The sequence below is a fragment of the Aptenodytes patagonicus genome, chromosome 1 (assembly GCF_965638725.1).
Source record: "Aptenodytes patagonicus chromosome 1, bAptPat1.pri.cur, whole genome shotgun sequence".
Taxonomy (NCBI): domain Eukaryota; kingdom Metazoa; phylum Chordata; class Aves; order Sphenisciformes; family Spheniscidae; genus Aptenodytes; species Aptenodytes patagonicus.
The window spans coordinates 111,022,507-111,047,178 of NC_134949.1; the positions used below are offsets into that span (position 1 = coordinate 111,022,507).

At 36.3% G+C, this 24,672-nt stretch overlaps 1 protein-coding gene across 2 annotated transcripts in view; it reads left to right on the forward strand.

The window, feature by feature from the left end:
- The window catches only part of GBE1 (1,4-alpha-glucan branching enzyme 1), a 177,102-nt gene that overhangs the window by 55,199 nt on the left and 97,231 nt on the right, over positions 1-24,672 (forward strand). For both annotated transcript variants that reach the window (XM_076351805.1, XM_076351814.1), the window contains exons 4-7: positions 14,338-14,463; positions 16,400-16,535; positions 18,979-19,069; positions 20,232-20,441. In XM_076351805.1, the coding sequence (XP_076207920.1) occupies positions 14,338-14,463; positions 16,400-16,535; positions 18,979-19,069; positions 20,232-20,441 (563 nt within the window). The remainder of the gene's footprint in view (positions 1-14,337; positions 14,464-16,399; positions 16,536-18,978; positions 19,070-20,231; positions 20,442-24,672) is intronic.

Sequence of the window (24,672 nt, forward strand, 5' to 3'; positions counted from 1 at the left end):
TGGGTAGCTTTCTCAGATAGCTTTTATGTCATTGAGTGTAGATAGATAAAAGTCAAAAAAATTCCCCAAACTAACCCTGTTTTATCGTTAATTTTGACTGGATTTTAACAGATCATTTCACCATAGCAGCCTTCATAATTTCTGTGTATGTTGAAAGAACTAATCATATACAGCTCAGGGAACAAATAACATACGTTTTCCCTAGATAGGTCACCTCAGAAAATGGTAGAAACTTTTTAAAAACTCTGCATTCCATCATTTGCTAAATCTATATCCTTTCCTCCTTCACAGACACATATGTACGTGTGTGTGTGTGTATATATTTAAATGGTAAACTTCATATTTTTTTGAGGGTGTCTTGTATTGTAACGAGGTGATCTGATACCTTGTGCACTTGTTAACACAATATTCTTCTATTGATACTCCAGACTCTTGCATGTTTGAGTGGTTTCAGTGATTGCTGAACAGTAGTTATAGGTGCCAAGTTCAATACAAAATTGGGGCTGACATGAAGAACAGTCACAATTTTTTTTAATCAGTTTGTACAAAATATTTTAAAAGTTCACTACTATTGGTTTTGAGTAGTTTGCCAGTCCAAATATATAAACCTTTTTAATATTAAAGGGTGCAAAGGAGGAACTACTTTGAGTCAAAACAGATTAGTCATGGTTAGAAGTACCTAACAGTACACTTGTACCCATGAGGTGCTGGGGAGAGGAAAGTTAGTTGTAAAGAATATTATTAAAACATCATCCTTACAGGTTTTACTACTGCATCCTATACTTCGTAGTAGATCTGCGTGCTCTGTGTTTAACCTGTAAACCTTGAAAAGGTGTCAAATATGGTGAGCAGGTAGGTTAATCAGTGTCAGGGAACCACTGTTAGTAAAATTCATCAAGTGTAACTACTGTCGCTGATGAAGTAGATGGTGCTGCAGCTGACCTGACTGATCAGGAAGTCCAGCAGCATAGTTATCAGACTGGCTTCGAGTTCAGGTCTCGTGCTTCGAGCAGTCTGCAGTCAAAATGTGAAAGCGTTTTTAATGAGAATGTAAAAACCCAGGAAACTTCTTGATAATGGGATAACAGGCTGGTGGTTAGGATGCTAGCTACAGAAGTGTTAAAGATGTGGTGGGTTTTCTGTAACATAAGGTGTAAATAGGTTATGTGCAGGCAGACAGCGTGTACAAAGGGAGCCCTAGGTACCCCTAGCAGAGGTATGAAACTTGATTTCAATGGGAAGCTTCTTGAAGAAGTGTTCACTGTTTTCTTACATGTACAAATATAAACACTTCTAATGTTTCTTGTTTTCACCTCAGCTGGGGGGTTGGGGAATATCCTTGCTCATAGTCTTAAGTTCCATGCCACTTAGATTTCATGTCTTAAATGGTGTGTAGGGTGGAAGAAAATAAAAATCACCAGGTCTGCAAAGTTGAACAGTGAATGAAACAAGTGTTCTGCAGCATCGTGGTATATGAGCTATGTGCAAGAAGGAGCAAACATGGCATTCCTGGCGTTTTGAACTTTAGGGAACGGGACTTAAGTCATCTAGCATACACACTTCTAGACATCAGTGGTGCTGAATGGGAAGTAAAGCATTAGTTAAATCTCTGGCAATACCCTTCATGTTTCATTACTTGATTGCAAGCCATGACCCTTCAGCAAGTTATTGTAGACTTCTCTGGGTTACAGATTAGGTTTACTAACAGGAAGAGTTGTTATCTCATTGGGAGGTAAATGGTCTCTTGACTTTGCCTGTTTGGATTTGGCAAACAATGTGCAACTACTTGTGGACTCACAGGAGAGATTGTAGCAGCAACGAAGCATTGTAATGCAGTGGGCTGTTGCTCTTTGGAGCCTTTTTTGTAGGCTGAGCTGAGCACTTCAGAATATTCTTCTTCAGTTATTTTGGCAGGCTTAGTGACTTGAAGATTGCACAATTCTTTGGTAGGAGGCTTTGCTATTTAAAAATACTTTCCTTTTAGTTTATCCATACAGAAGACTAATTGTTTCAATTTATATTAGGTGTGTGTTAAAGCAAAATGTGGGTTTTTTTGGAGGAAAAGGGAGAGAGATTTTAAAGAAGGGGGTCTTGAAATGGAATTAAAGGTCTGAGAGTCCATATTAAGTATATATAAACATGGCTGTGTTTTTTAGGGGATTTGTTTTTGTTTTGAAGATAGGGCCACTAATTAGGTAAAGCTTCTGACACTCTTCAGCACGGCTTACTGGTACGTACTTCCTAATTTTCAGCTGTATTTGTCTATAAAGTTAAGAGAAGATTATAGGTCAAGGAGAAAGTGGAAGATAAACTTTGGTATTCTAATGGACTTATTCCACACCTTGGATGCCCAAGTCTTGTCAGATGGAATCTGTACTGGCAACACAGCCAATACCGGAACTATTTGAGGAGGACTTCTCTGAGGCATTATGATAAAGTATTCAAGGTATGCTACTTTAGAATATCAGAAAGCAGTAAAGTTAATGCACCTAACAATGTGTGGAGAGGGTCAGGTGAGCTCATCCATGACAGATGACCACAGAACAGAGGGAACGCATCATGATTCTCTGCACTGTTTTATCCGCCAAAGAGAGTGTGACCTAAGATGTTAGGGACTCTTGAGTTGTTGGGCAGGGAGACAACAGCAAGAGGAGGGAGAGGACAGTGGAAGGACCATTTGGGGCTGTAGGCTACCCCTGTTACAAGACACCATAACAGTATGTGACAGGAAGCAGAGGTGTTGAGCATGACCTGCCACATCCCCAAAAGACATTTTGCTGTCAGTTTGAAGCAGCTGTGAATGGGAGCATCAAAAAGTAAGTGTGCTATTCCACAACCCCCCAACCGCAAGGTGCATTATGCAGCAGTTGTCCTTTATACAAACGCTTTATAGTTGAGGATAAGTAATACTTAATGCTTGGGTGCCCCTATTACATACTTCAGCAGCTTCTTTTCTACTTGACATGGCTTGAAACAACTCTAATAAGTTACACTTATTGTGTGTAATGTGCTTTATTATGGTTGCTTTTCAAACCATGGTCTCCTACCCCAAGCCTCTCAGTTACATAATACATATATAAATGCTTTTGTATTATGCATACAAATTTTTATAGTCTTTGAGCTACATCACAGTTGTTATAGTAACTTGATTCTGGTTAAGTCACAATGGGGAAAAAAGTATTTCTTGAGCTGTGTATTTTAGAGATTTCAGTTTTCCTTTGACTTATTAATTTGATTTTGAAAAAAGGTTTTCAAAATCTGGATTCTAGACTGAAAGAAGAGTTTGCTTGAATACTGTCCTGCAGCATAGATACATGTGGTGTTTTCCTTTTTCAAAAATAAACTGGTTGTCCCTCAATATCTAATAATGCCACCTTTGTGTAGCTAACAGTTATAAAGCCTATTGTTTGTTCCTGTAGAAATCCATGTACTTTTAGGCTAGTTCATGATGACTAAGTGAAATATTGTCTCTACACTTGTGCCTGTTGAAATCTATTGGGAATGTTTCCATGTGATATTGCTTTCATTTTTAACAACTCTCCTATGGTTTCCTGGATTTTAACAGTTTGATTTTCCTGTGGTATTTTTATCTCTATCTGCATAGGTATTTTTATAATACTAGGCTACTGTCTCAATCTTTTGAATTTTTTTATATTCAAATAAATAATATAGCATTTTCTGTGTATTTCAGTATTTACTGACTTCTCTTAGTTTTCTAAGAGAAGCATGGGAATGGAAAAAAGAGCAAAAGCTTTCCTTTTTAATCTGATCTAGTAAACTAGCTAAACAAGTTCTTTGGTTCTTCACCGCAATTGAAATGCGTAATTCACAAATGGAGCTGTATCTCCCTCTTTTGGAAAATCAAGGCATGACTTCATGACTTGGCTTTGAAGATAGGCTTTTGCTTCTGTCATATCTTGATAGTTTTTTTTTTTCCGCCGGGGGAGAAGGGAAGGGAAAAGAAGGGGGAATTGTGAACTAATATTTAATATCCCTAATAAGTTTAGAGTCTAATAGCTGATGTGATGATATATTTACAGCAAAATAATCTGCACAGCAAACAGACCCCTCTCCCAATGGCTTCTGAACTGCACAGATTCCTCTGCAGAACTTTCTTAAATGTATAAACCACCTGAGAAGTATTACTATGTGTCCAATAGCTAAGGATTATTTTTTTAATATTTGATTTAAAAGCTTGTCCCTTTAGCAGATTTCTTTGCCAGAAAATTGCTTGGAAGAAAAAACAAACAAAGCAGACAGCTTTGTCTCGACTGACTTAATTTTGACAGTAATCTTAAATTGATGAGGGGAAAAAAAGTTGGAAAAAGGGAGACTTGGAGTAATGTGATTAGTGTTCTATTACTTTTTCTTTCCAGCATAACCGATTTGCAATTTAGGAAGGAGAACAGCCTGGCGGAGGCAACACACTGTCCATTCTTTCTGAAACTTCTTTTCAAAGTTTATACTCAATTTGCTTGTTAAGAAATAACTTCAGTGACTGCAAACACCTTGACAGATACACTTGTTTTCTTGGTTATTTGGAGTGATAGGAATAGAGTATGGTAAAGTTTGGTGTTTTTTTTTTTTTTTTTTTCAGTGGAAGGTGAGTTCTGAAAAGATCTCCTGTTTTCCATGCCTCCTCCTTCACTGATTTGGGTGGAGGGTCCATTTGGGAAGGTACTCCTGGCTAGGGGAAGCTGAAGTGTTAAACAACTTCTGATCCCTTTTCCTCCTTGCTGCCTCTCCTGAGCTTTGTCAGGCAGGGCTGTGCGGTATCAAGAAGAGTAAGGCACTAGTGAAGAAGCTGTGTTTGCTTCTTCATTCCTTGCCTTCTATTTATGAGGCTATTAAAGAGGGAAACGTCTTTTCTGGTCTCTCAGATCTGTCAGGTTGAATGAGACAATTCAAGAATAAAGCTCTTAACAGTGTTGTTCTAGCCCAAATTTTTGTCAAGCTTTTGTATTTTTATCTAAATCTTCTTTAAAGCGAACTGTGTCAGGCAAGGAACTCTGAATTCTGGTCCTGCGTTCTGCAGCAGGTTGCATTACCTTACCAGAAAGTGTTCTGCTGTGGTCCCATGTATTAAAATACAAACATACAAAAACGTTGCCTCTAGTCTCTAGTGCTTCTCTCACAAACCAGTATGACCTGTAGAAAGAGAATGGTAATAGTTACCCTGTGGTTTCCCATGTGCGTGGGGAAGGCAGAGGTGGTGATGTGACTTTATTTACTTTTGTAAATGGGCTCAATTTACATCATCCACTGGCAAAAGATCATCAGAACTGTGTATTGCATCTGGGTGCTGAACTTGGGATTGGTTATGCTTTGTGGAACAAAAGTACACAGCTAAGGTGTACAGGGAAAGGTATTTTCAGGTGATAGTAAAACTTCACTTATCTATTTCTGTAGCAACTTGAGGGGGTTGAGAAAGGATGAACCAATTAAGAAAAATGAAATATGATCTTATAGCAGGATCGTATCAGTGACTTGACTGCAGGAACTGTCTTTTGAAACAGAACTGCATTTATGAAATAAAATCTAAGACCAGGTTTTCTTTCAGCAGCAATATGTCCTAAGTATAAAGTTTTGGAAATACTACTTTATTTGGTTCAGATTCTTTTGTATTCTTGTAAACTTGTAGTGCTTTCTCTCTGTTACCCTATTTTTGCAAAAGTAAAAATGTAAACTTTTCTTTTTTAGTATAATATACACTGTAGACAAAAATCTTGGTGTACAAGCACTTGTTTTCCTTCCCCATGCACTCTTAGAACAACTAAGGGAGGGAAATACCTTGACGTTTAATTTTTAATAAATTTAATGTAGTGGAAAAACGTGGTTATGCTGTTGCAGCATCTAACAGACTTCCTAGAGAGTCTTTAAGACCTAATCCTGTCATGCTTTTAGGTTTTGGGTTGAACTTACTTTCAAATCGGGTGCATGTTATTGAGATGAGGTGGTGTTTCCACCTGTGTTCTTGTGGCTTTTACACTTGGATAATCTTGTCTCAGAAATGAATAAATATGAAGCTAATGAAATACTATAAATTGTAAAATATTGAAATAATAGCTTATTGCCCCTTATATAAATAACAAGTCACTGACACTTCCATGTTTGTATTAAAGCTAGTCCACTCTCTCATGTTAGCTATTGTTGGTTTGGCCAATTTAATTTCATCGTTGTATTAAAAGCCACATATACCAACAATCATTCCAAGTGCTTTCAAGCTATTAAAGTAATGTAATAATAATACAGTGTTTCAGAGCAGTTTATTGGCTTGCATATATTCATCAGTTATCTAGTTATCGCCTCCTCATTTTCTTCTCCCCAACTCGAGTATAAATGACAAATCACTATATAACAAATTTCCTGAACTGCAAAAATATCAGTCTTAATTCTTATTCTTTAAAAAAAAAAGTCCAGCAGATGCTAGTTTTAAACAAAAATAAATATCTGAAAAATAAGGAATTATCAAGACAGCATGGCTTATTTTTATTTCTAATGTTTGACCCTGTATCATCATCAGTGGAAACAGAGGCAGATGACTTACGGGAACACACCATAATTGAATAAAATGCTCATGCATGGAATTAGTCTGCTTTAGACGTAGGAACTGAAAGCTAAAGGAGTGGATGCTGGGCAGAGGAATTGTGTGATCTTGTATGTAACTGTCATTTGAATTATTCTCCCACACTGTTCTGAAGATCTGTATATGTGTACACTGGAAGATGAGATAGCCAGATGAAGCTGATGTGAAGAGAGGATGAAGGTAGGCAAACACAAAAAGAAAAGGGATATTCATAAACACATTAATTTTAAACATGGTGTTTTGTGGCCTGTTACTGCACAGTTTCGTCTGTCATAACAATAGCACAACCACATTAACCTCCATTTTACACATGGGTTTACATTTTATCTAAATTTGTATTTATGACTAAACTTTTAAAGTTGTTAGACTTGCAAAACTTTCTGACTTTTTGTTGCTACAGATAATTTAATAAAAAGACGTGTGGCTTCTGTTCATAAAAAGCCAACAAATTTCACTGAGTCACAGTAGGTTGGAAGTTGCCTGAACATAAGTGCCGAGTTTTCCTTTAAATGCCCTGAGACATCCAGAAGGGATTGGCAGATGTGCTGTAGGTGACATGGAAGACCCATGCTATTTTGGAAAGGAAGAATAGTGGAATACCCAAGAGTCTCAAAAATTTTTCAATGTCTCTGAAAATCAAGGCCCCTGTATCTTACTTTGTCCTGCATTGGAAGCACCATTAAATTAAATGAAACCTATTTCAGCTTCTGAATTGCTTCAGTGTGTCGTTACCTTTTCTGAATGACACTAGACTGCCCTCAGAGTGATGGTTTCTCCTTAACTGTAATAAACTGCTCTTGAGAGTTTTAAACATCATCAAAACAGACCCGTAAACACTGTACTTAGTTTTATCCTACAGCTTACTCCCCATTTCATAAATTCCCTATACTTTAGTGGGACAGACATGGAACACATTGTCACTTTGATACTACTGTTCTTGTGAGATTTAGGTCCTGCTTTGTCTTCCAGCAGTCCAGCATTTTGAAAATTGGAATGCACCTTTGCACACCAGTTTTTACATACCTTCAAAGGCAGCCATTGTTGGCTATATGTTTGCTCTTATTACAGCCATACATTTCAGTTTTGCTAGTGATTTTTATTCAGATCTCAAAGTTCTTACTTCAAAATTAATCACTTCAGTAGCATTGATGCCTTAAACCTTGGGTTACCAGGACATCTTTTCACTACCTTGGGTGTACTCATCTATTTAACCCACTGCACTAATTACAGCGGGTTTGGATGCTAAACTTCAAGTGTGCTGAACGTTTCGGACAGAAATGTTGAAAATACACCCAACATTCCTATAATGGAAAATACAAACAAAACATGCATTTTTAAACTTTACATACAAAAAATGAGCAGCTTAGATTAAGCTCTTCACTTTTTGTTGTTTTACAATTGTGCTTATATAAATTGTATATCTGTGCCATGTCCATTTTTAGAGTACGTTGACTTTTTAATGACAAATTTTGAAGGATGTTTTCATTCTGTCTTTCTGACATTTGCTTATTTGTGTAAGAGCATTTATTTACATGTATTTATACTGCTGTTTCACTTGGGAGACAGAATCATGCAACATTCAAAGGTCATCAAGGATTTTGAGTTTTTACATGTTATTGTGCAAATGTATTTACCACTAGAGGAGGAAAAAAACCCCAGAACTATTCAGGTGAGCTATATCTAGTGTTAATGTAGGCAAATTCTGCATGACTAACTTTGAATTTTCCAGAATCTTGTGTTAGAAATTTCCAATGGGTAAGTCAACTTGGAAACTATGGGGAAGTAGGGGGAAAAAAAGACTTTTTAATACAGAGTTCTAAACAGGTTAGCTGTTGTAAGAGACTTCCTCCTCTCCACAAAAGAAAATCGTCATGTTGCCCATGTATTACGCAGTTTGATAGTAAAATACTACTTTATCTTATGTTTCAGACAAAGATGTTTAATGTAGATGGTGGCAAGTCCTCTTCATCTGTCTTTGTTTGCTTTTCTGTCCTTCTAAATTTGGGCAGTGTAAATGTAACTCTTCTGATATGTAGATTTCTTGCTTCTTAACTTAGTTTTGGCTATTTCTTAAGAGTATAGACACACAAACTGAGGAGGATGTGTTATTTTGCCTAGGAAACTTGGATTTCCTTTTTCCCCCTGCACTTGTCCTCTTGTTGGTCCTCTGTAGTGACCAGCATTGCTTCTCCTCCCTGACAATTTTACGTAGCTCATACTGATAAGTGTTTAAAAGGGTGACTTAAATCACAAAGCTGAAAAAAGCCAAGGGTAAGCCACAAGGCGGGTACATAATTGTAATATGAAAACATATTAATGACAAAGGGCTGTTTGGTACATATTATGCATATTAAATGCCTACTGCAGAACAACTGCATACCATTCCTGATCGTTTATTACATGTGACAACTAAGTTTAACTGATTTTTCTCGTAACCTTATCTGTATTCTCTATTATGTTCTTAAAAGCCAGCAAGATGTATGCTCTGTTATATGTTCTTAGAAACCAGCAAAAGTGAAGAAAACTGATAATAGAATCAGAAATACAGCGACTATTTTAATCTAGGGATTTTCCTTAGCTAAAGCTTAAATAAGTGTAAAACAAACAGGTTAGCTGTGATCAGAGGCTAAACTTTTGCCAGTTTGCTTGGTCCACTTGACAAATGCATTTCACGCTATAGTAGCATGCATTTTTAAAGCTTTATTTAATGGGGGCTGTAGTGTTTATATCAAATGGTATGATGTGCCTCCTCATATACCTTAAGGAAAGAACAGAAACATACCTCTTAAAGCAGATAAATTCTAAGGCCAGTTTGAAGAAGCCTATTTAATGTACATCATGGTTTTATATATGTTCTTTAGAGAAGATTGTTGAGTTAATTAGAAAATGTAAGCTCAGCTATAAAATGCTGATGAACTAAGTGGTAGCTAGCTTAAGTTATGCATCATAACTTTTAAGAATTAGTTTGAAATGAGTAAAAAACCCCAAATTTGGAGCAAAAGTACAGTATCTGCTAAATAAACTCGTAGGTACTTTGTCAAAAGGGCTGTGTAATGACTATATTCAGTATTCTTTATATAACCTGTAGCAGCAGGTGCAGAGTATACATGGCAGCTACTTTTTATATCTGAACACTGCAGAGAATGGACCACAAGTAATAGTTTGGGGTGAGTGGAGCAAGAGTTGTTTATCTGTCTTTCAGTTTTACATGTGTGCTTTTATATTATTACTCCTTTTATTACAACTTCTTAATTATTTGTAATTAATTGTTTCAAGAAATGCCAAAGCAAATATGGGAATGAAAGCTGTTGGACTGTTTCCATTAGAGTTATTTTTGTCAGTCTTGGGCTGAATTGCTATTTGTTTTGGGGTGCCATTCAACTTTTTGGAGTTTCTTTTGCTCATGCCTCAGCTAAGCATGATGGTGTGGGAGTTCTGTCTCAATATTATCTGAAGTCTTTCTACTTGTAACTTACTAATCAACTTTCTACAATATCAGGAGAGAGGAATAAGAAGTTGAGTATAGAGCTTGGTAATTAAGGAAAGATTCAGTAAATTGGATTCACGTAAAACTAAGAAAAGGGTTAAGCAAGCATAGGAGACGAGAATTGAAATTGTTAGGGATCGCTTGATAGAGGTCTAAGGAAACTATGTTGATTAAGCTTTTGTAAATCAGAGAACAGGATTCAACTTTACCAGCTTTAGTGTCGTAAATTTTCCTTTTCTGGGTTAGCTATGTTTCTCTTCACTATGCTTTCTCTGTGCACAGCTCATGATGTTCAAAAATGACAGCAACACATGAGCAAAACTGAGGTTTCTACTGTTATGGTGAGGTTCAACCAGATACAGCCATGGCTGGATATATTTGGAAAATATTCCTTAAGACAACCTACACTGTGAAGAGGGCAACAAATAAATTTTCTGAATGCTTGTTTAAAATAAGTGCTCCCCCCACTTTTGTAGAGATTTTTCTAACATTTGCATGGTTAAATTGTATGACTTCTATTGTTGGATAAATGTATCCTTTTCTTTAGAACATGGGAGGTTTCTTACATCTTTGCATAATAAAACTGAAAATTAAGTTCTAAAATGAAAACCAGAAATTTAGATTGTGAACCTTTTAAAATAGAGCAGACTCTAAGACTGTTAAGTGTGTAAACCCAACCCTTGCAGAAAGTGGTAGACTAGCACCGCCTGTTTATGGTTCTATATTGTTATAATATGTGACGAATACATGTATGCCTCTGCTTCTTGGAAGTTTTATTTGTAGCTATTAGAATTCTGGCTGTGAAATTTGGTAGGAACTTGTATAAGTTCCTATGAAAGTCTCTCAGTTCCTGAAAAGTCTAACCAATAAACTTGACCTGATAGATGCTTTGAATAAAAGCAAAACTCGTACTTAAACAAAATGACTTCTGAAAAACTGGTAAATCAAGTGCACTGATGCCTCGGAAATGAGGGAAAATATGGTCAATTTGAGCTGAATGACTACGGAACAACAAAAGTTCTTACATGATTTCAGAAGGACAGGATGCAGAGATATGGTTAATTAACACATGCAGCGCAACTGTAGAAGTGTGGGTTTTAAAGTGAAATAACTGGTTGCTCATTTAAATGTTCGTAATCTCTGTTTTTCTTAAGTGTTTTTCATTGCTTGATGGATTAAATTAAAGAGTATGGATGACTGGCTTTAGTATTTCATAATAAATAAACTTTCTTTTTTCCCCTCCACTATCATCTTTTTGGATTAAACCAGTACTACATCTAACTAAGTAATGTTCTGAATTTAGACTAATTCCCTCATATTTCTTTGTCCTGGTTTCGGCAGGGATAGAGTTAATTTCCTTCCTAGTAGCTGGTACAGTGCTGTGTTTTGGATTTAGGGTGAGAACAATGTTGGTAACACACCGAAGTTTTAGTTGTTGCTAAGCAGTGCTTACACTAGTCAAGGACTTTTCAGCTTCCCATGCTCTACCGACTGAGAAGGCTGGAGGTGCACAAGAAGCTGAGAGGGGGCACAGCCAGGACAGCTGACCCCAACTGGCCACAGGAATATTCCATACCATGTGACGTCATGCTCAGTACACAAACTGGGGAAAGCTGGCCGGGGGGGCCGCTGCTCGGGGACTTGGCTGGGCATCGGTCGGCGAGTGGTGAGCAGTTGCATTGTGCATCACTTGCTTTGTATATTAGTAGTAGTATTTTATTTCAATTATTAGACTGTTTTTATCTCAACCCACGAGTTTTCTCACTTTTACTCTTCTGATTCTCTCCCCCATCCCACCGGGGTGGGGGGAGCGAGCGAGCAGCTGTGTGGTGTTCAGTTGCCGGCTGAGTTTGAACCATGACATCTTAAAATAAAATGTGCCCACCCCTCATAAGCCTGCATAGTATAAATTACACTAGAATACTAGAGAAAAAGGAATGCTAACATGAGTAGATAGGTATGGTTATTATATGCAGTAATTATCTTATTTCTGTGATGGGTAAATTGGGACAAATTAATAAAACAAGCAATAGCATCATCAGAAGTATGATATCAGAAAGAGGAGATAATTTTTGTTATTTTAAGAGTAACTTGCAAATTGTCAATGCTGTCAGTGAGGAGGATCTTCATAGTGTTGATATAATTTGCAGAAATACCCTTTTGGCCAGCTTTGGTAGCACAGTTGACAGAAGAAACTTTCCATGCAACTGTACAGTGTTTTCAGTAACTTTCTCAGCTTTTTCGATTAGGTGGTTAGTCTCAATTACTCCTTACAAAACCTGTTCCGAGTTGTCAGAATTACGATAATATACATTGAGAGACACAGCAATCATACTTCCTTGCTTTACCAACTTCCATTAACCTATTGTGTATATGTATTTTCATCTTTTTCTCCTGTGGTTGGGTTAAGGATACAGATAATCTATCAAAATAATGAAAGACAGTTGCCACAGGTGAAAAGGCAATTCTTTGATAATTGTCGTCTTCCACAGTACTTGTTAGGAATTCAGAGCAAAGAAAAGTCACTTTTTTAATAAAAAAAGAAAGGAGAGGGGAAAAAGCTCGATCCCCCTTTTCATTTGAGGCTTCTTATGATGTTCATAGCTTTCCTTACCAAAAAAAAAAAAAGCCCTCCAAAGAAACAACCAAACAAAAAAAGCAGACTGAAGAATTTCAGGACTTCACTTCGTACATTTCTGAAAATGTATTTTGCAGCCAAAATACCAAGCAAAACTTGAGTGGTGCTGTTCCTTCTTCACTGAGGCAGGGGGTGGGTGGGGTGAGGTGAGGTAGATGGAGTAGTGTTCTTTCTGCATTGCAAGAAGAAAGGCTTGACAACAATTGGCTTCATAGGATAACTGCTTTAATTAGAATAAGAGGAATACTGATAATGAGCAAGCCAGCTTCAAATGCTGGGCACCCTTCATTAGTGTGGCATTAGGCAGTGCCCTGGTAGATTTTCCCATGGCATGCTGCGTGGAGCAGATCCTGTCCTTGGATCTCCCTTCTGGTCATTCAAACTAGCATATAATTTCCTTACAAGAAGGACAACTCTGCTCCTAAGGCATGGTCTTATAAGATGTTCTTGCTGCACTTTTAGACAAAGGCAAGGCCATGCAGGTGGTGTAGTTGCCAGTACCAAGGGGGAGCTGCCTGCAGGCCCCTCCGTTATGCTGAGATGGCTGGGGTGGTCCTGCAGCCAAGGGACATGTACAGCACAGCATGGACCTGTTGTCCCTAGCTCCTAAATGTGCAACACTCTCCCAGTCAGCAACACTACCTTGCACCCCTTGATTCTCATATCCTTTCCCAAGGGTATTTTATAAGTTACAGATTACATTAATTACTCAATAGAGCAGAGCTGGCCTGTTGAAGATCACCAACTCCTCAAATACAGTGTCATCTGCAAGGTCCCAGTACAACATTATCCTAGTAACCATTTCAGTTTTGCTTTTGATGTGTAAAATTATAATACTCCAAAAGAGCTCCTAGGTTTGTTGTGTTTGGTCACTCTTTCTGGTGAAGTGAAGTTTTATGAGCTTTTTGAAGGAATTGAAAAGAGTGGTCCTTCTTAATCTCTTGTTATGGAACAGAGGAAACCAAATACGGAAAGTAAAACAGATGATAATACTTTATCATTAGAATGATGAAGGCATCCAGAGAAACTGAAAGGCAGCAGAAGAAACCCAGCAATTTCAATTTAACTCTTTTCCCTCTTCTTGACCTGAAAGCTGTCCTGTGCTGCTTGTGTTGATCTGTGGTTCTGGTCTATATGATATCGGTCAGGACTCACAGAGCATAGAAAAGAAGAGGGAATTAAGATACTAAAATTGGCTTACTAGATTGTTTGCAAAGTAAGCAAATCACAGTTCTCATTTTGATGGCATTATACCGCATGGCTAGTTAAATTTATAAGAATGTGTCAGGGAAATAGCAATGACGGGAAACTAGGGAACCTAACGGTAGTCCATTTGGGAAGGCTCTTTCTCCCATTACTTGTATGAAGCTTACATATATATCCTCACCTTTCAGCTCCTGCTCATGAACATCACTCCTGTGTCTGATGTGCCTGGTTTGCTATCCCTTTGCAAATCATCTCTGTGAACAGGGTCATTCTTCCTTGTCTTGACTTGCATTGTATATTTGTGTGTTCTTTAAATTAAATTTCTGTGTAGCGTACTATTTCATTCTCCACTATGGTTTACGTAGGAGGTGTTATATGAATTATATGTGACTGCATGCGTATGTTGTGGTTATTTTATAGGTGGTGATTCGTGCTCAAAATGGCGAACTCCTCTATCGTATTTCACCTTGGGCAAGATATGTAGTCCGTGATGAAGGCAAAGTGAATTATGATTGGGTACACTGGAATCCACCACAGTCATATATAGTAAGGCTTAAACATTATTTACAAAAGGTGTATAAAACCGTATATCATGTCATCTTTGTACCCCTACTTGGAAGAAAAAAAAAAGTTGTTCCACAAAGAGGGTAGCGAACTAGTTAGTAGCTACCTGAGAAGTTTTTATTCATGGCTTTGACAGAAAGAAGTGACTTTGGATGTTTTTGAGCTACTTTTTCAGTCTCCTATAGAATATATAAAAAATAGTTACCCATTAAAGTGGTATTATAACCTTGGCTTCCCACATGCTAGTCAAGTTTGATAACTATTCCAGGACTAGGCGGCCCTTCCTGGTACAGAGGAGAGCAGGGAATTACCTGAATTAGATTTAAGAATTACTTAGCTGCAAATGCAAAGTTCAGTACTCCAATAATAAGCCAATGCTGTATGAAGTCAGAAAAAGCTTTCAAAAGTAAGGTGCTCACGCTCTGGTCAAATCCTAGTTTCTTCGTATCAGGAAAATCCATTTATTGATTTTAAAGCCCTCTTATTTCTCATGCACTGCTATAAGGTGGGGGAACTCTTTACATGATATATGAAAAATATCCTAGGAGAACATTCAGAAGCTTCAGACTGTCTGAGTGATGTTGTCTAATATTATTACACTTCTTGGTGTTTTCACTAAAAAAAGATATGCAGTATTCTGTATTAGAGGTGTTGCAACTCTGTTTTGAGTTAAATTTTAGCACCCACCTCAAATTATGAAGCATCTCCTTGACAGAGAAAGGGTAACTCACGTAGAAATTCTTTTTAAAAAAAAATAAAAATTTACATAATTTACAATAACTTTCTTACTTAGGTGCATAGTTCATATGAATTTAGTGACCTACCCTGTATCTATGATGCTGTGTGACACCTAGATTCTCTATAAGAAGAGGAAAAGGGAAGTAATTGGAAATGTAGTGATCTGTATGACCTAGAGTGAAAAGGAGGCAAGGACATTTAGGGTGCAGGCAAGGCCTTACTGAGTTAAGTCAGAAAAAAAAAATTGAATCCTTTTATGAATAGGAGAGGTGCTCAGTGGAAGTAAAATACAGGGAATAAACCTCAACCAGAACTTCTTGTTCTTCACATTTGTCCCTCTAATTTCTCTTCACTGTTCACGTACATGTGTGTGTTTACTGGTTTTCTTCTAACTTTTCAAAATTTCAGTTAAACTAACAAATAGAATATAAAGTCTTGTAACTTTTTTTTAATTGGGAGAGGGAGGAAAAGAAAAGACTTTGGGGGGAAAAATAGGCTTTAAGCAGTAGTTTTCATAACTTTCTTCAGACAAGACTTTTATTTTAAAAAGTAAAATCCTGATCAAGTGTATGCTCTTCTTCAAGTGTAAGGAGGAGGTTTTGTGATGAACTTCAATTGCCTCTGTATTCATTAAATATTTTCACCCATCTAGAAATACCGTGTACTCACCTACAAACTTGCGATTTTTTTTTTAAATCCTGAGTAACTGGAATACAGATGATTCTGTGCTGTGGAACTGTGTTCTTTAGGACTAAAATATTTATAAATTTTAGTTTGGGGAAGGCAGAGCAACTTCAAATACCTGCAAAAAGCAGGTATGCTTAAAAAATAAAACCCTATTTTTCTGTTGTAGTCTTTTATTTTCAAAGAAGCTTCATAGTAGTTCAGAAGAACTTTATAGTACAATGGCTGCTATACGTTTGTACACTTCAGTGTAATTTAAAACGGGTATAAGAAAAGCATTGGATCATGGATGTCCAGTTTCTTGTTCATGAAGAATGTTAATTTGAAATAGGCATTTGCTTTAACAGTTTAGAATGCTTAATTACCTCTGAAATGTTTGTGCTTTTAGAGGAAAAACAAAACAAACTAAATTGTTTTTCATCTTGTGCAAATTATGTGAGTGTGGCAACACTTCCAAGCTGCTGCATCCTAACGACGACTGTTTTTTTCCTTATAGCATAAGCATCCTTCCCCCAAGAGATTAAAAAGCCTAAGAATCTATGAATCTCATGTGGGGATTGCTTCCCCAGAAGGGAAAGTAGCTTCTTATAAAAACTTCACTTACAATGTACTACCTAGAATAAAGGATCTTGGTAAGTAATAACAGATACTTGCGGAGATAAAATTTTTATGTGCCTGTGCTCTTATTAGAAAAGATAATTATCAAGTGTCTATAGGTTTTTTGTGTTTTCAGGTTACATGTACTATAAAAATAGACTCTTAAGGCAGCAAAAATGATAAACAAGTGAAATCTATGGAGAAGAAACAAAGACTGAGATAGGATATGTGAATCAAAATCCATTCCACAGATTTTTAAGTAAAATGTGATTGCAAAAGCCCAGATAAATATTGCAGGGCAGTTCGCTTTTGGCATGGTTTGCTTTCAACTTGAAAAAGGACCCATTTTTGTGAGAGAGTCTTCAGAAAATACTGTGTTCTTAATTGGTTCTACTAATGTAAATCTTGATCCTAAGGAAGGACAAAGAAATATGTGGGTAGAAAGGATTGTCCTTTCTGTTTGCCAGAATAAGCGTGCTAAATTTTCTATCCCTGAACAGTTGCTATGAAGTGTCAGAACATGGAAACTTTAAATGTGAGAAATCCTCTTTTAGAAAAGAACTTGTAGTATATTGGAGGGGATGTACAAAACGGCTGGCATGATTATCTCAGGAAGCATAGCAAAACTGTTCACCTCATTTTCTATTTGATTATTATTTTTTCCTGTGGTATCTTTGCACTGTTTCTATAATGAACAATATAAGAACTTGCTGGCTTTTACTGCCCTGTGATGAAATATGGTTTGTTACAGTCAACTATAAAATAATTGTGACATCCATGGCTGAGACCTCTGTGGATGGTGGCTGTGCTTACGTGTTGTTTGATTTTTATTTTTTTTAATTTTTTTCTTTTATTTATCAGAGTGCCTGAAGAAGCCATATGGGTTTTTTTGTAGGTTCACTTGTTGAGTCAGTGTTTCACAGAGTGTGGCTTTTGCCTTTCAATAAGGTTGAGCTTGCAGGTGAGGGACTTTGCACATCTGGAGGCCCTCAACAAAGAGTAAATTTGGATTCCACATTATGTATCTGTGACTTTTTCCTTACTGCCAAAGAATTTCAGTTGTTCCAGGAGGCTAATATGTTTAACAGAATTATGAAGGCTTTCTGCTTTACCTACAGATTTTTCTTTGGGGAGGAGAAATGTTGTGAAAAGGCTGATACACCACAAAATAAAAGCAATATCAAATTTAGGTAGGGTATACAGAAATGGTAGATAATGTTTGTTCTTATTTACATTACGTAAACACTGTGGGAATTAAGGTTTTTTTAAATGTATTTTTAAGGGCTATTAGATTCAGTTTTGGGATGTTTTACTTGTTAGACAAGCTTAAAGACATCAGTATTTAAGAATGCTAAGATATTAATAGTTTGTAGAAATACGTGCGTGACAAATAGCAAAATAAGTAGCAAGCAAATAAAATGAGATTAATTTGATGCTGTGTTGCTGTTTATTTATAAAAATGCTGTAAATAAGAATAAGTGCAATGAGCCTGAATTATATAACAGCAATGAATCTGACAAATTGCTGAGCTCGTGCCAACTATCTTCTAATAATAACTCTTTTATAGCTGTGAAATTTAAAAACAAAAACACAAAAATAAAAAAAACCAGTATCTTGTCTAAACTAAAGAATGAAGTGAAGATTTTTGGTTAAGTTAATAAAGAGAAGTGGTGGTGGTGGGAGTCTCAACAGACTGTAGATTAAACCTGAAGGTTGCCTTTTGCTGATAGTCCTCACTTGCTAGCTATCTGGGGCACTTACTCACTGATATTGAAGATAGCTTTAGATAAGATGTGTGGCAAGTACTGTGGCTTCACCATTAGTATGTTGTTTTCCCTTTAGATTTCCCTCCCTTAATAGCGCACTGAACCATCTTAGGTGATACACGAGACAGCGTGTCTCTGACCCTCCTGTACTGCCTCGGTTCTTTGGTAAACTCAGGACAAAAACACATTACTTCTGTGTTTTTTCTCTTTTTTGAAAGACTCTTGCAGAGGGGGAAATGTAATCATTAAAGTTGGAAAAAAAGTGTTTTTGAAGTGGTAAAACAAAGATTCCATAGGGCATAAGGTATAGTACGTGTAGCCAGCGACTACCCCCGCACACCCTGACTGCAAGTGTCAAAAGTGAAGCGGAAGTTCAGGACATGCAGATTGGCATAGTTAATATTCTGAAGTTAAATTAAGATTATATTTGCATATCACTTACTGCTTTCCAAATCTGAGTTTGGAAATAACTAATCCTAGTTATGTAGATCGCTTGACAAGTTGACCATTCCATTTTTAATGGAAGATCATGTAAGTATAAACTATTAGGTAGAATTACTTCTTGAAAGAGACTGAATCTCTTGTTGTTAATCATTAGAGTTAAAAGCAGCTAAAATGAGAGAAGACTGGAATGAATGTTACAGGTGTTGAATCCTCTTTTAACTATCCTTGAGGCAGGGGTTTGTTTGTTTTATTTCTTCTATTTTTATAGGATATAACTGTGTCCAGCTGATGGCTATTATGGAACATGCATACTATGCCAGTTTTGGTTATCAGGTCACAAGCTTCTTCGCAGCATCAAGGTAGGTTTAAGTACTTCAGCATCTTCTCTGTTCTTTTACCTTACTCCTCATCCATTGAAATCAGTATGCCTGTGTGTGTTTGTAAGTAAGTGTTTAAAGGAAAGAGAAAGTAATGGCTTAGGTATTTGCTCTAGCTTCCTCTTAAATCTGAAATCAATTTGGCATAGTGATCAGCTGTTCTGTGAAACACTTCATATAGGATGCAAACAAAAAGGTTATAAGTAACCTCAGCTGTCATAGCATATTCCAGGTAATGCAGCTTCAGCAGTCTTTATGCTTGGGGTTTGTGTTGTGGAATTCTTGGCAGTAACAAACACAATGTCTAAGTCATTCTTCTGTGATAAACAGAACTGTACACTACTTGTCCATAATAAACTTGATTAAAATCATGGCTCTGTGTGTTCTGTGGGAACTTTTTCCCACACTTGTAACAGACTGTACTTAGATTTGAGGCCTAGGGTAAAAATAGATGGAAGATGTATTCAAGTAATTGTTAAGAAAATTATGATAAACCTGAATGTTGTGATCCCCCCCCCCCCCCCCCCATCTTGGTGAAGCTCAAGTGACAGCCAGGCTAAATTTAGGTAGACAGGAAGTTTTAACTTGGCTTAATTAGTTTAAAGAAAGGTGTGTAGGACACAGGTGACAAAAATCTTTATTTAAAAACAAGTTGGAAAATAGTGTAGTACCTAAAACAAATAATTAAGCAGGACAGCGGCAGATGGTGTATTTTGGGGACTTTCATGAATGTACATTTACTTTTGTAGTCATCATGGATTACTTTATTCCGGTAATATAAATATATTCTTGTCTCTTACAAAGTAAGGAAGTGTTCAATATTAAATAGAAGCTTTAAGTTGTATCAGTTATCTTTTATACTGAATTTGATGTATTAACAGATTAAAAGGGAAGAATAAAACTTTGAAACTATTTTTGCAAAACATTGCATGCATGCAGTTTTTATAATGAAAAAGTTGTTTTAATTGTCAGTTTGTAATCAATAGCTACTACTTAAGAGGCTGAAAAAATAACCTGTATACAACTGGAAACTGGGTGATGAAGAACTTCTGACTTCGATGTAGTTTTTATAAGTAATGTTCAGTATTGTCAGCTTAAGGTCGTATTGTATTACTCGTAACACATTGCATTTTCATGCTGATAGCCGTTATGGAACTCCAGATGACCTGAAAGAAATGATTGACGTTGCTCACTCAATGGGCATCACTGTTCTGCTGGATGTTGTGCACAGCCATGCGTCAAAAAACTCTGAAGATGGTCTCAACAAATTTGATGGTACAGATTCTTGTTTCTTCCATTCCGGTCCTAAAGGAACTCATCAGCTCTGGGACAGCAGGCTCTTTGACTATGCAAAGTAAGTATAAAATGTCACTTCAGGTGTGTTAGTGGTAATTATTTCTTACCAGTTCTATTAAAAGTACACTATTCGCCAAACTGGAAAAGTCATTTGGGTTGTTCAACAGTTATGATATGCTGAGTTAAATTCCTTTATTTTGCTAAATACTTAAAATCTAACACTAAATAATAGTATTTAGGGTTTGTTATTCTTCTGTCATCTATGGCTACATAGGTACATATTATATAATATGTGAATTGTATGTATTATAATTATGTAGTTATATATTATACTTATTTTAAAGTAGATTCAGATATTATTGTATATAGATACCTATTTAAATATTTATTATATAGGAATATATTATATTTATATATTTTTATATATTATAAAATATATTTGTGTTTTCATATTATGTATTATATTCATATATAATATAAATTACATACATCATATATTATATTTTTATATATAAATAAAAGAACAAGAAAAGCTGAAGAAAACTTGTATGCTCTGGAAATTTATTGTCAAACTGTCAGATTGTTGAAATGTAGCAAAAGTTTTGCCCCAGGACAACTAACTCCATTCGAAAGAGCTTCCAGAGGTCAATCAACAGTTAATGCAGAGCAGGGATCATTTTCAGTAGGCAGTTTTAGGGACCCAGTTTGGGCGCACTTAATTAACTAGTATAAATATAGTGTGTGTCAAACCACGTGTTAATGCCAGATGATGATTAGCATTTAATATTGTTTACTTTGTATTCTCTGAGGTATTGGGGGCAAGGGGATTTATTTGTATGCTGAATATTTCAGTGGTTTAAATGGAGAAACAGGCACAGGCAGCTAGCTTATTTCAGTCTCCTCCTCCCATTTTTCCTATGTTTGTTCATCCCTGAACCACCTTGATTCCTCCCTTTCCTTGTCTTTGATTATTCCCCTAAACATCCCACAACAAGTTTTGCACAAGCTCACAATCTGCTTAAAGCATTTCTTAATAAATTCTATACAGTGTCACTCACCTCTTATTCTATGATAAATTTGCTTTTTTTCCCCCTTGAGATGCATGATAATCTTGTTTGCCCTTCTTATCAATTACAAAGTTCTGGTTTAACCCTTTCAAGGTTACACTTGAGTGGTTCCTTTGGTGGCTCATCTACTCTCTACTCGGTGACAGTAGAGTTCTGGTCTCTTGTTAATATATTAGCTGTTAGGTTTTGTGTGCTGCAAGTTCAGTTTACTGGTTTTTCCCCTGTTTTTCTCCCTCACTTGCATCAAATTGCCATTAACTGGATATGCTTACATTGCAGATGTCCTTAAACCTTGGATCAGAATTACATATGTTCAGTTAATTGCCAAAGATGATTTTTCTTCTTGTACTCGTAGGCTATACTCTTGGGGCTGACAGTTTCATAGCTTATAGGGGTTGTAACTGTTTAAGAAGGTCACTATTGCAGAAGTAATATTACATAGCAAAGGTCAACTGTTTAATGGTAACTCTTGCACAGTAACTCACAATTTCAATTAAACTGAGTGACCAGTGTAATAAGTGACTTACGCACTATGTTACTTAACAGGATGAGCTGTTCTTTATTTACTTTTTATTTGGGATAATTTAACTGATTAATTCAGGGGGCATTTTTTGAATTGTGACTTTAATTATTATGACAAATGCATTTTAGTGTGTCTAATAATAATTTCTTGTTTGAGTTGCTTCCTATTAATCTTTAAATTCATATTCAAATAAATTCTATTTCAGATAATCTTAAAGCTTTAATATTAATACAATGGTGTTTCACACTTTATTTCATTTTATGCTTATGTATAATCAACAAGTGTGTGGTACTGACTTCTCTAGTGAGGAAATAGATTGAATGCAGTTATGGACCTTTCGCTGTTCCAAGCAGAGGCAGGTTCTTCCTATTGGGAAAGAAAGTGGTGCTGGTATTGAGTGTTTTGGAAGGATTTGTAAATGAAAGGAACTGCCAAGTGCTACCTAGAAAGCAGCTTGCTATGTTAAGCATTTATTCAGAACTGAAGAACTTCCTTCACGGGTCTGTTCAGTCAGTGATATGTGCTTGTACTCGTTGGGGAGGGACACCGCTGCATAATTGCTTTTCATCCTATGTGATCGGAATAGACGCCAGAGTGAATGCTGGAAAGGGGGAGTGGAAAGAGCTGTGAGGGGGAGAGAAGAGATTAGGAAATAGCAGAGACCAGAGAAATTGAATCAATGCTCTACTGATGAATAAAAAATAATTCTCTGGATGACTGAGGATCCCTTCTATGTCATTCCCCATGCCCTGCCCTCTAGTGAAATGCAACAACAAGTTTGGGTTTCCTTTTTTAAACTTCTAGGGAAAACCTCCTTCCCCTTCAAGCACAGCACGCTGTGCAGTGAACTGTTTTTAGTCATTAAGGGCTTCTTGGTCCTAATATCTGAAACATTAGAATATTCTGTGTGTATTTATAGTCAAATTTTAAGGCTTAAGAGCCATAACAATCATGTTTATTCTAAGTTGCTCAGGACTGATTAAAAAATGGTTTGTTAGGGTTTTTTTTCCTCTTTTTTTGTGTGTACGGGTCCCAAACAAAATTGGGAAAGAATCAGAACTGACATTTTATTGAAAATGTTGTTTGTTTTTTGGGGGTTTGTTTTTCATTTAGGTTTTATTGACATGCCCGCTAATTTCCATACCAGTGAATGAACAGCTCTGGTCTGAAAGAGGGGAGTATAAAAATCTGTGAGAGAGAGAGAGAGACTCGAGTTGCTTGCAGATGTTCAAAGTTTGCTGAAAATAAATGACACCAAACACAATCTATTGAATGGTATACAGAAAAGCTTGCTTGCTGAGACAAATCTCTTCAGCTAGTACAGCCTTCTTTCCCGTACAGTGCTTGTACTAAATCCCTTTCCTTCTGTAGTGGGAAGAACTGTTAAATCTACAGGTACTTAAACATCAAATACAAAGAATGCTCAATTTACTTTGGAATTGAGAGAAACTAATTCTCTGCCATGGAAGAGATTAAGAAACAACTGCTTTATCAGTTTAGTCTATCTACGTTTTCTTTGAAAGCCAAGACGTAAGTAAATTTGTCTCACAGCGTTTGCAAGATTATTTAGTTGTCTGGGAAGGGAACTGTGAATACTTACCGTAACAGAAGGTGGCAAAAGATCTATATACACGCAAAAAAAAGGACTATATCCATGGTATATTTTAAATACTATATTTTTAGCAATATTCACTTAAGTAGAGAGTAGCTCCAAGAACAGCAGTAGTAAAACTGTTCAAAGGACAAACTGGATGTTGCACCTCTAGCACCATAGTGCAACTTAAGAAGATAAAAGTGTGTTTTGTATTGCGGACTTTGAGACAACACTTAATGAGCAGTAGAATTGTATATATTTTAATCCATGTTTATACAAATGTTGTACAAAAAGTGAACTTTTTGATAGCTTGTAAACAGCAGCTTAAAAATTATGCTGTTCAAGGTGTTGTTACATGAGAATAAAACCTCAGTTTCAGTAAAATGAGAATTTGGAGGTAAAATAACTGGATAAGTAAAAGAATATTTTCTGCTTAATTTTTTTAAAGTATTATAAAATAATATATATTATAAATAATATTAATATATTATATTATATAATTATATTATAAAGTATTATAAATTCTGCTTTAAAAAAGCAACAAAAAACTGATTCAGAAATAAACTTCCACTTTCATAATTTTGGCACATTTTTCCAGTTTTTCTAAAATCTGGAACTGGGCAGCTTTTTCCTCAAACATGTTGATTTGGCAAATCTTCATCTCCATCCCCTACTGGTCATCCCTGTGTCTGTATCCACCACCACCACCCCCGCCCCCATCAGCTGCCAACCCAAAAACCAGAACCACAAAGCCTGAGTGAGGATTGCAGTTTATTTTAATAATACTTTTTAAAAACAAACTTTTATATCCTTTATCTTGCTTCCTGTTACAAATGTGGCTTTCCTATCCCTGAATTCATGAAAGAGAAATGCTGTAAGGTAAAAGGGATGCCACAAACTCTGGACCTGTAGTCTAGCTGGCACTGTCCAGTTACTTTTGTGGTAAATTAAGTGCCTTGTCTCTACTGTGATCCTGTTTAAGATAGCTCACTTGAAATACATGTAAACACCCTCTCTCTTAAGTAAGGGTTCTGCTTGTAATTAATTTAGCACAGGCTAAGTATAACAATTTTTCCTTCTTAAAATGATATTCGAAGAATATTCA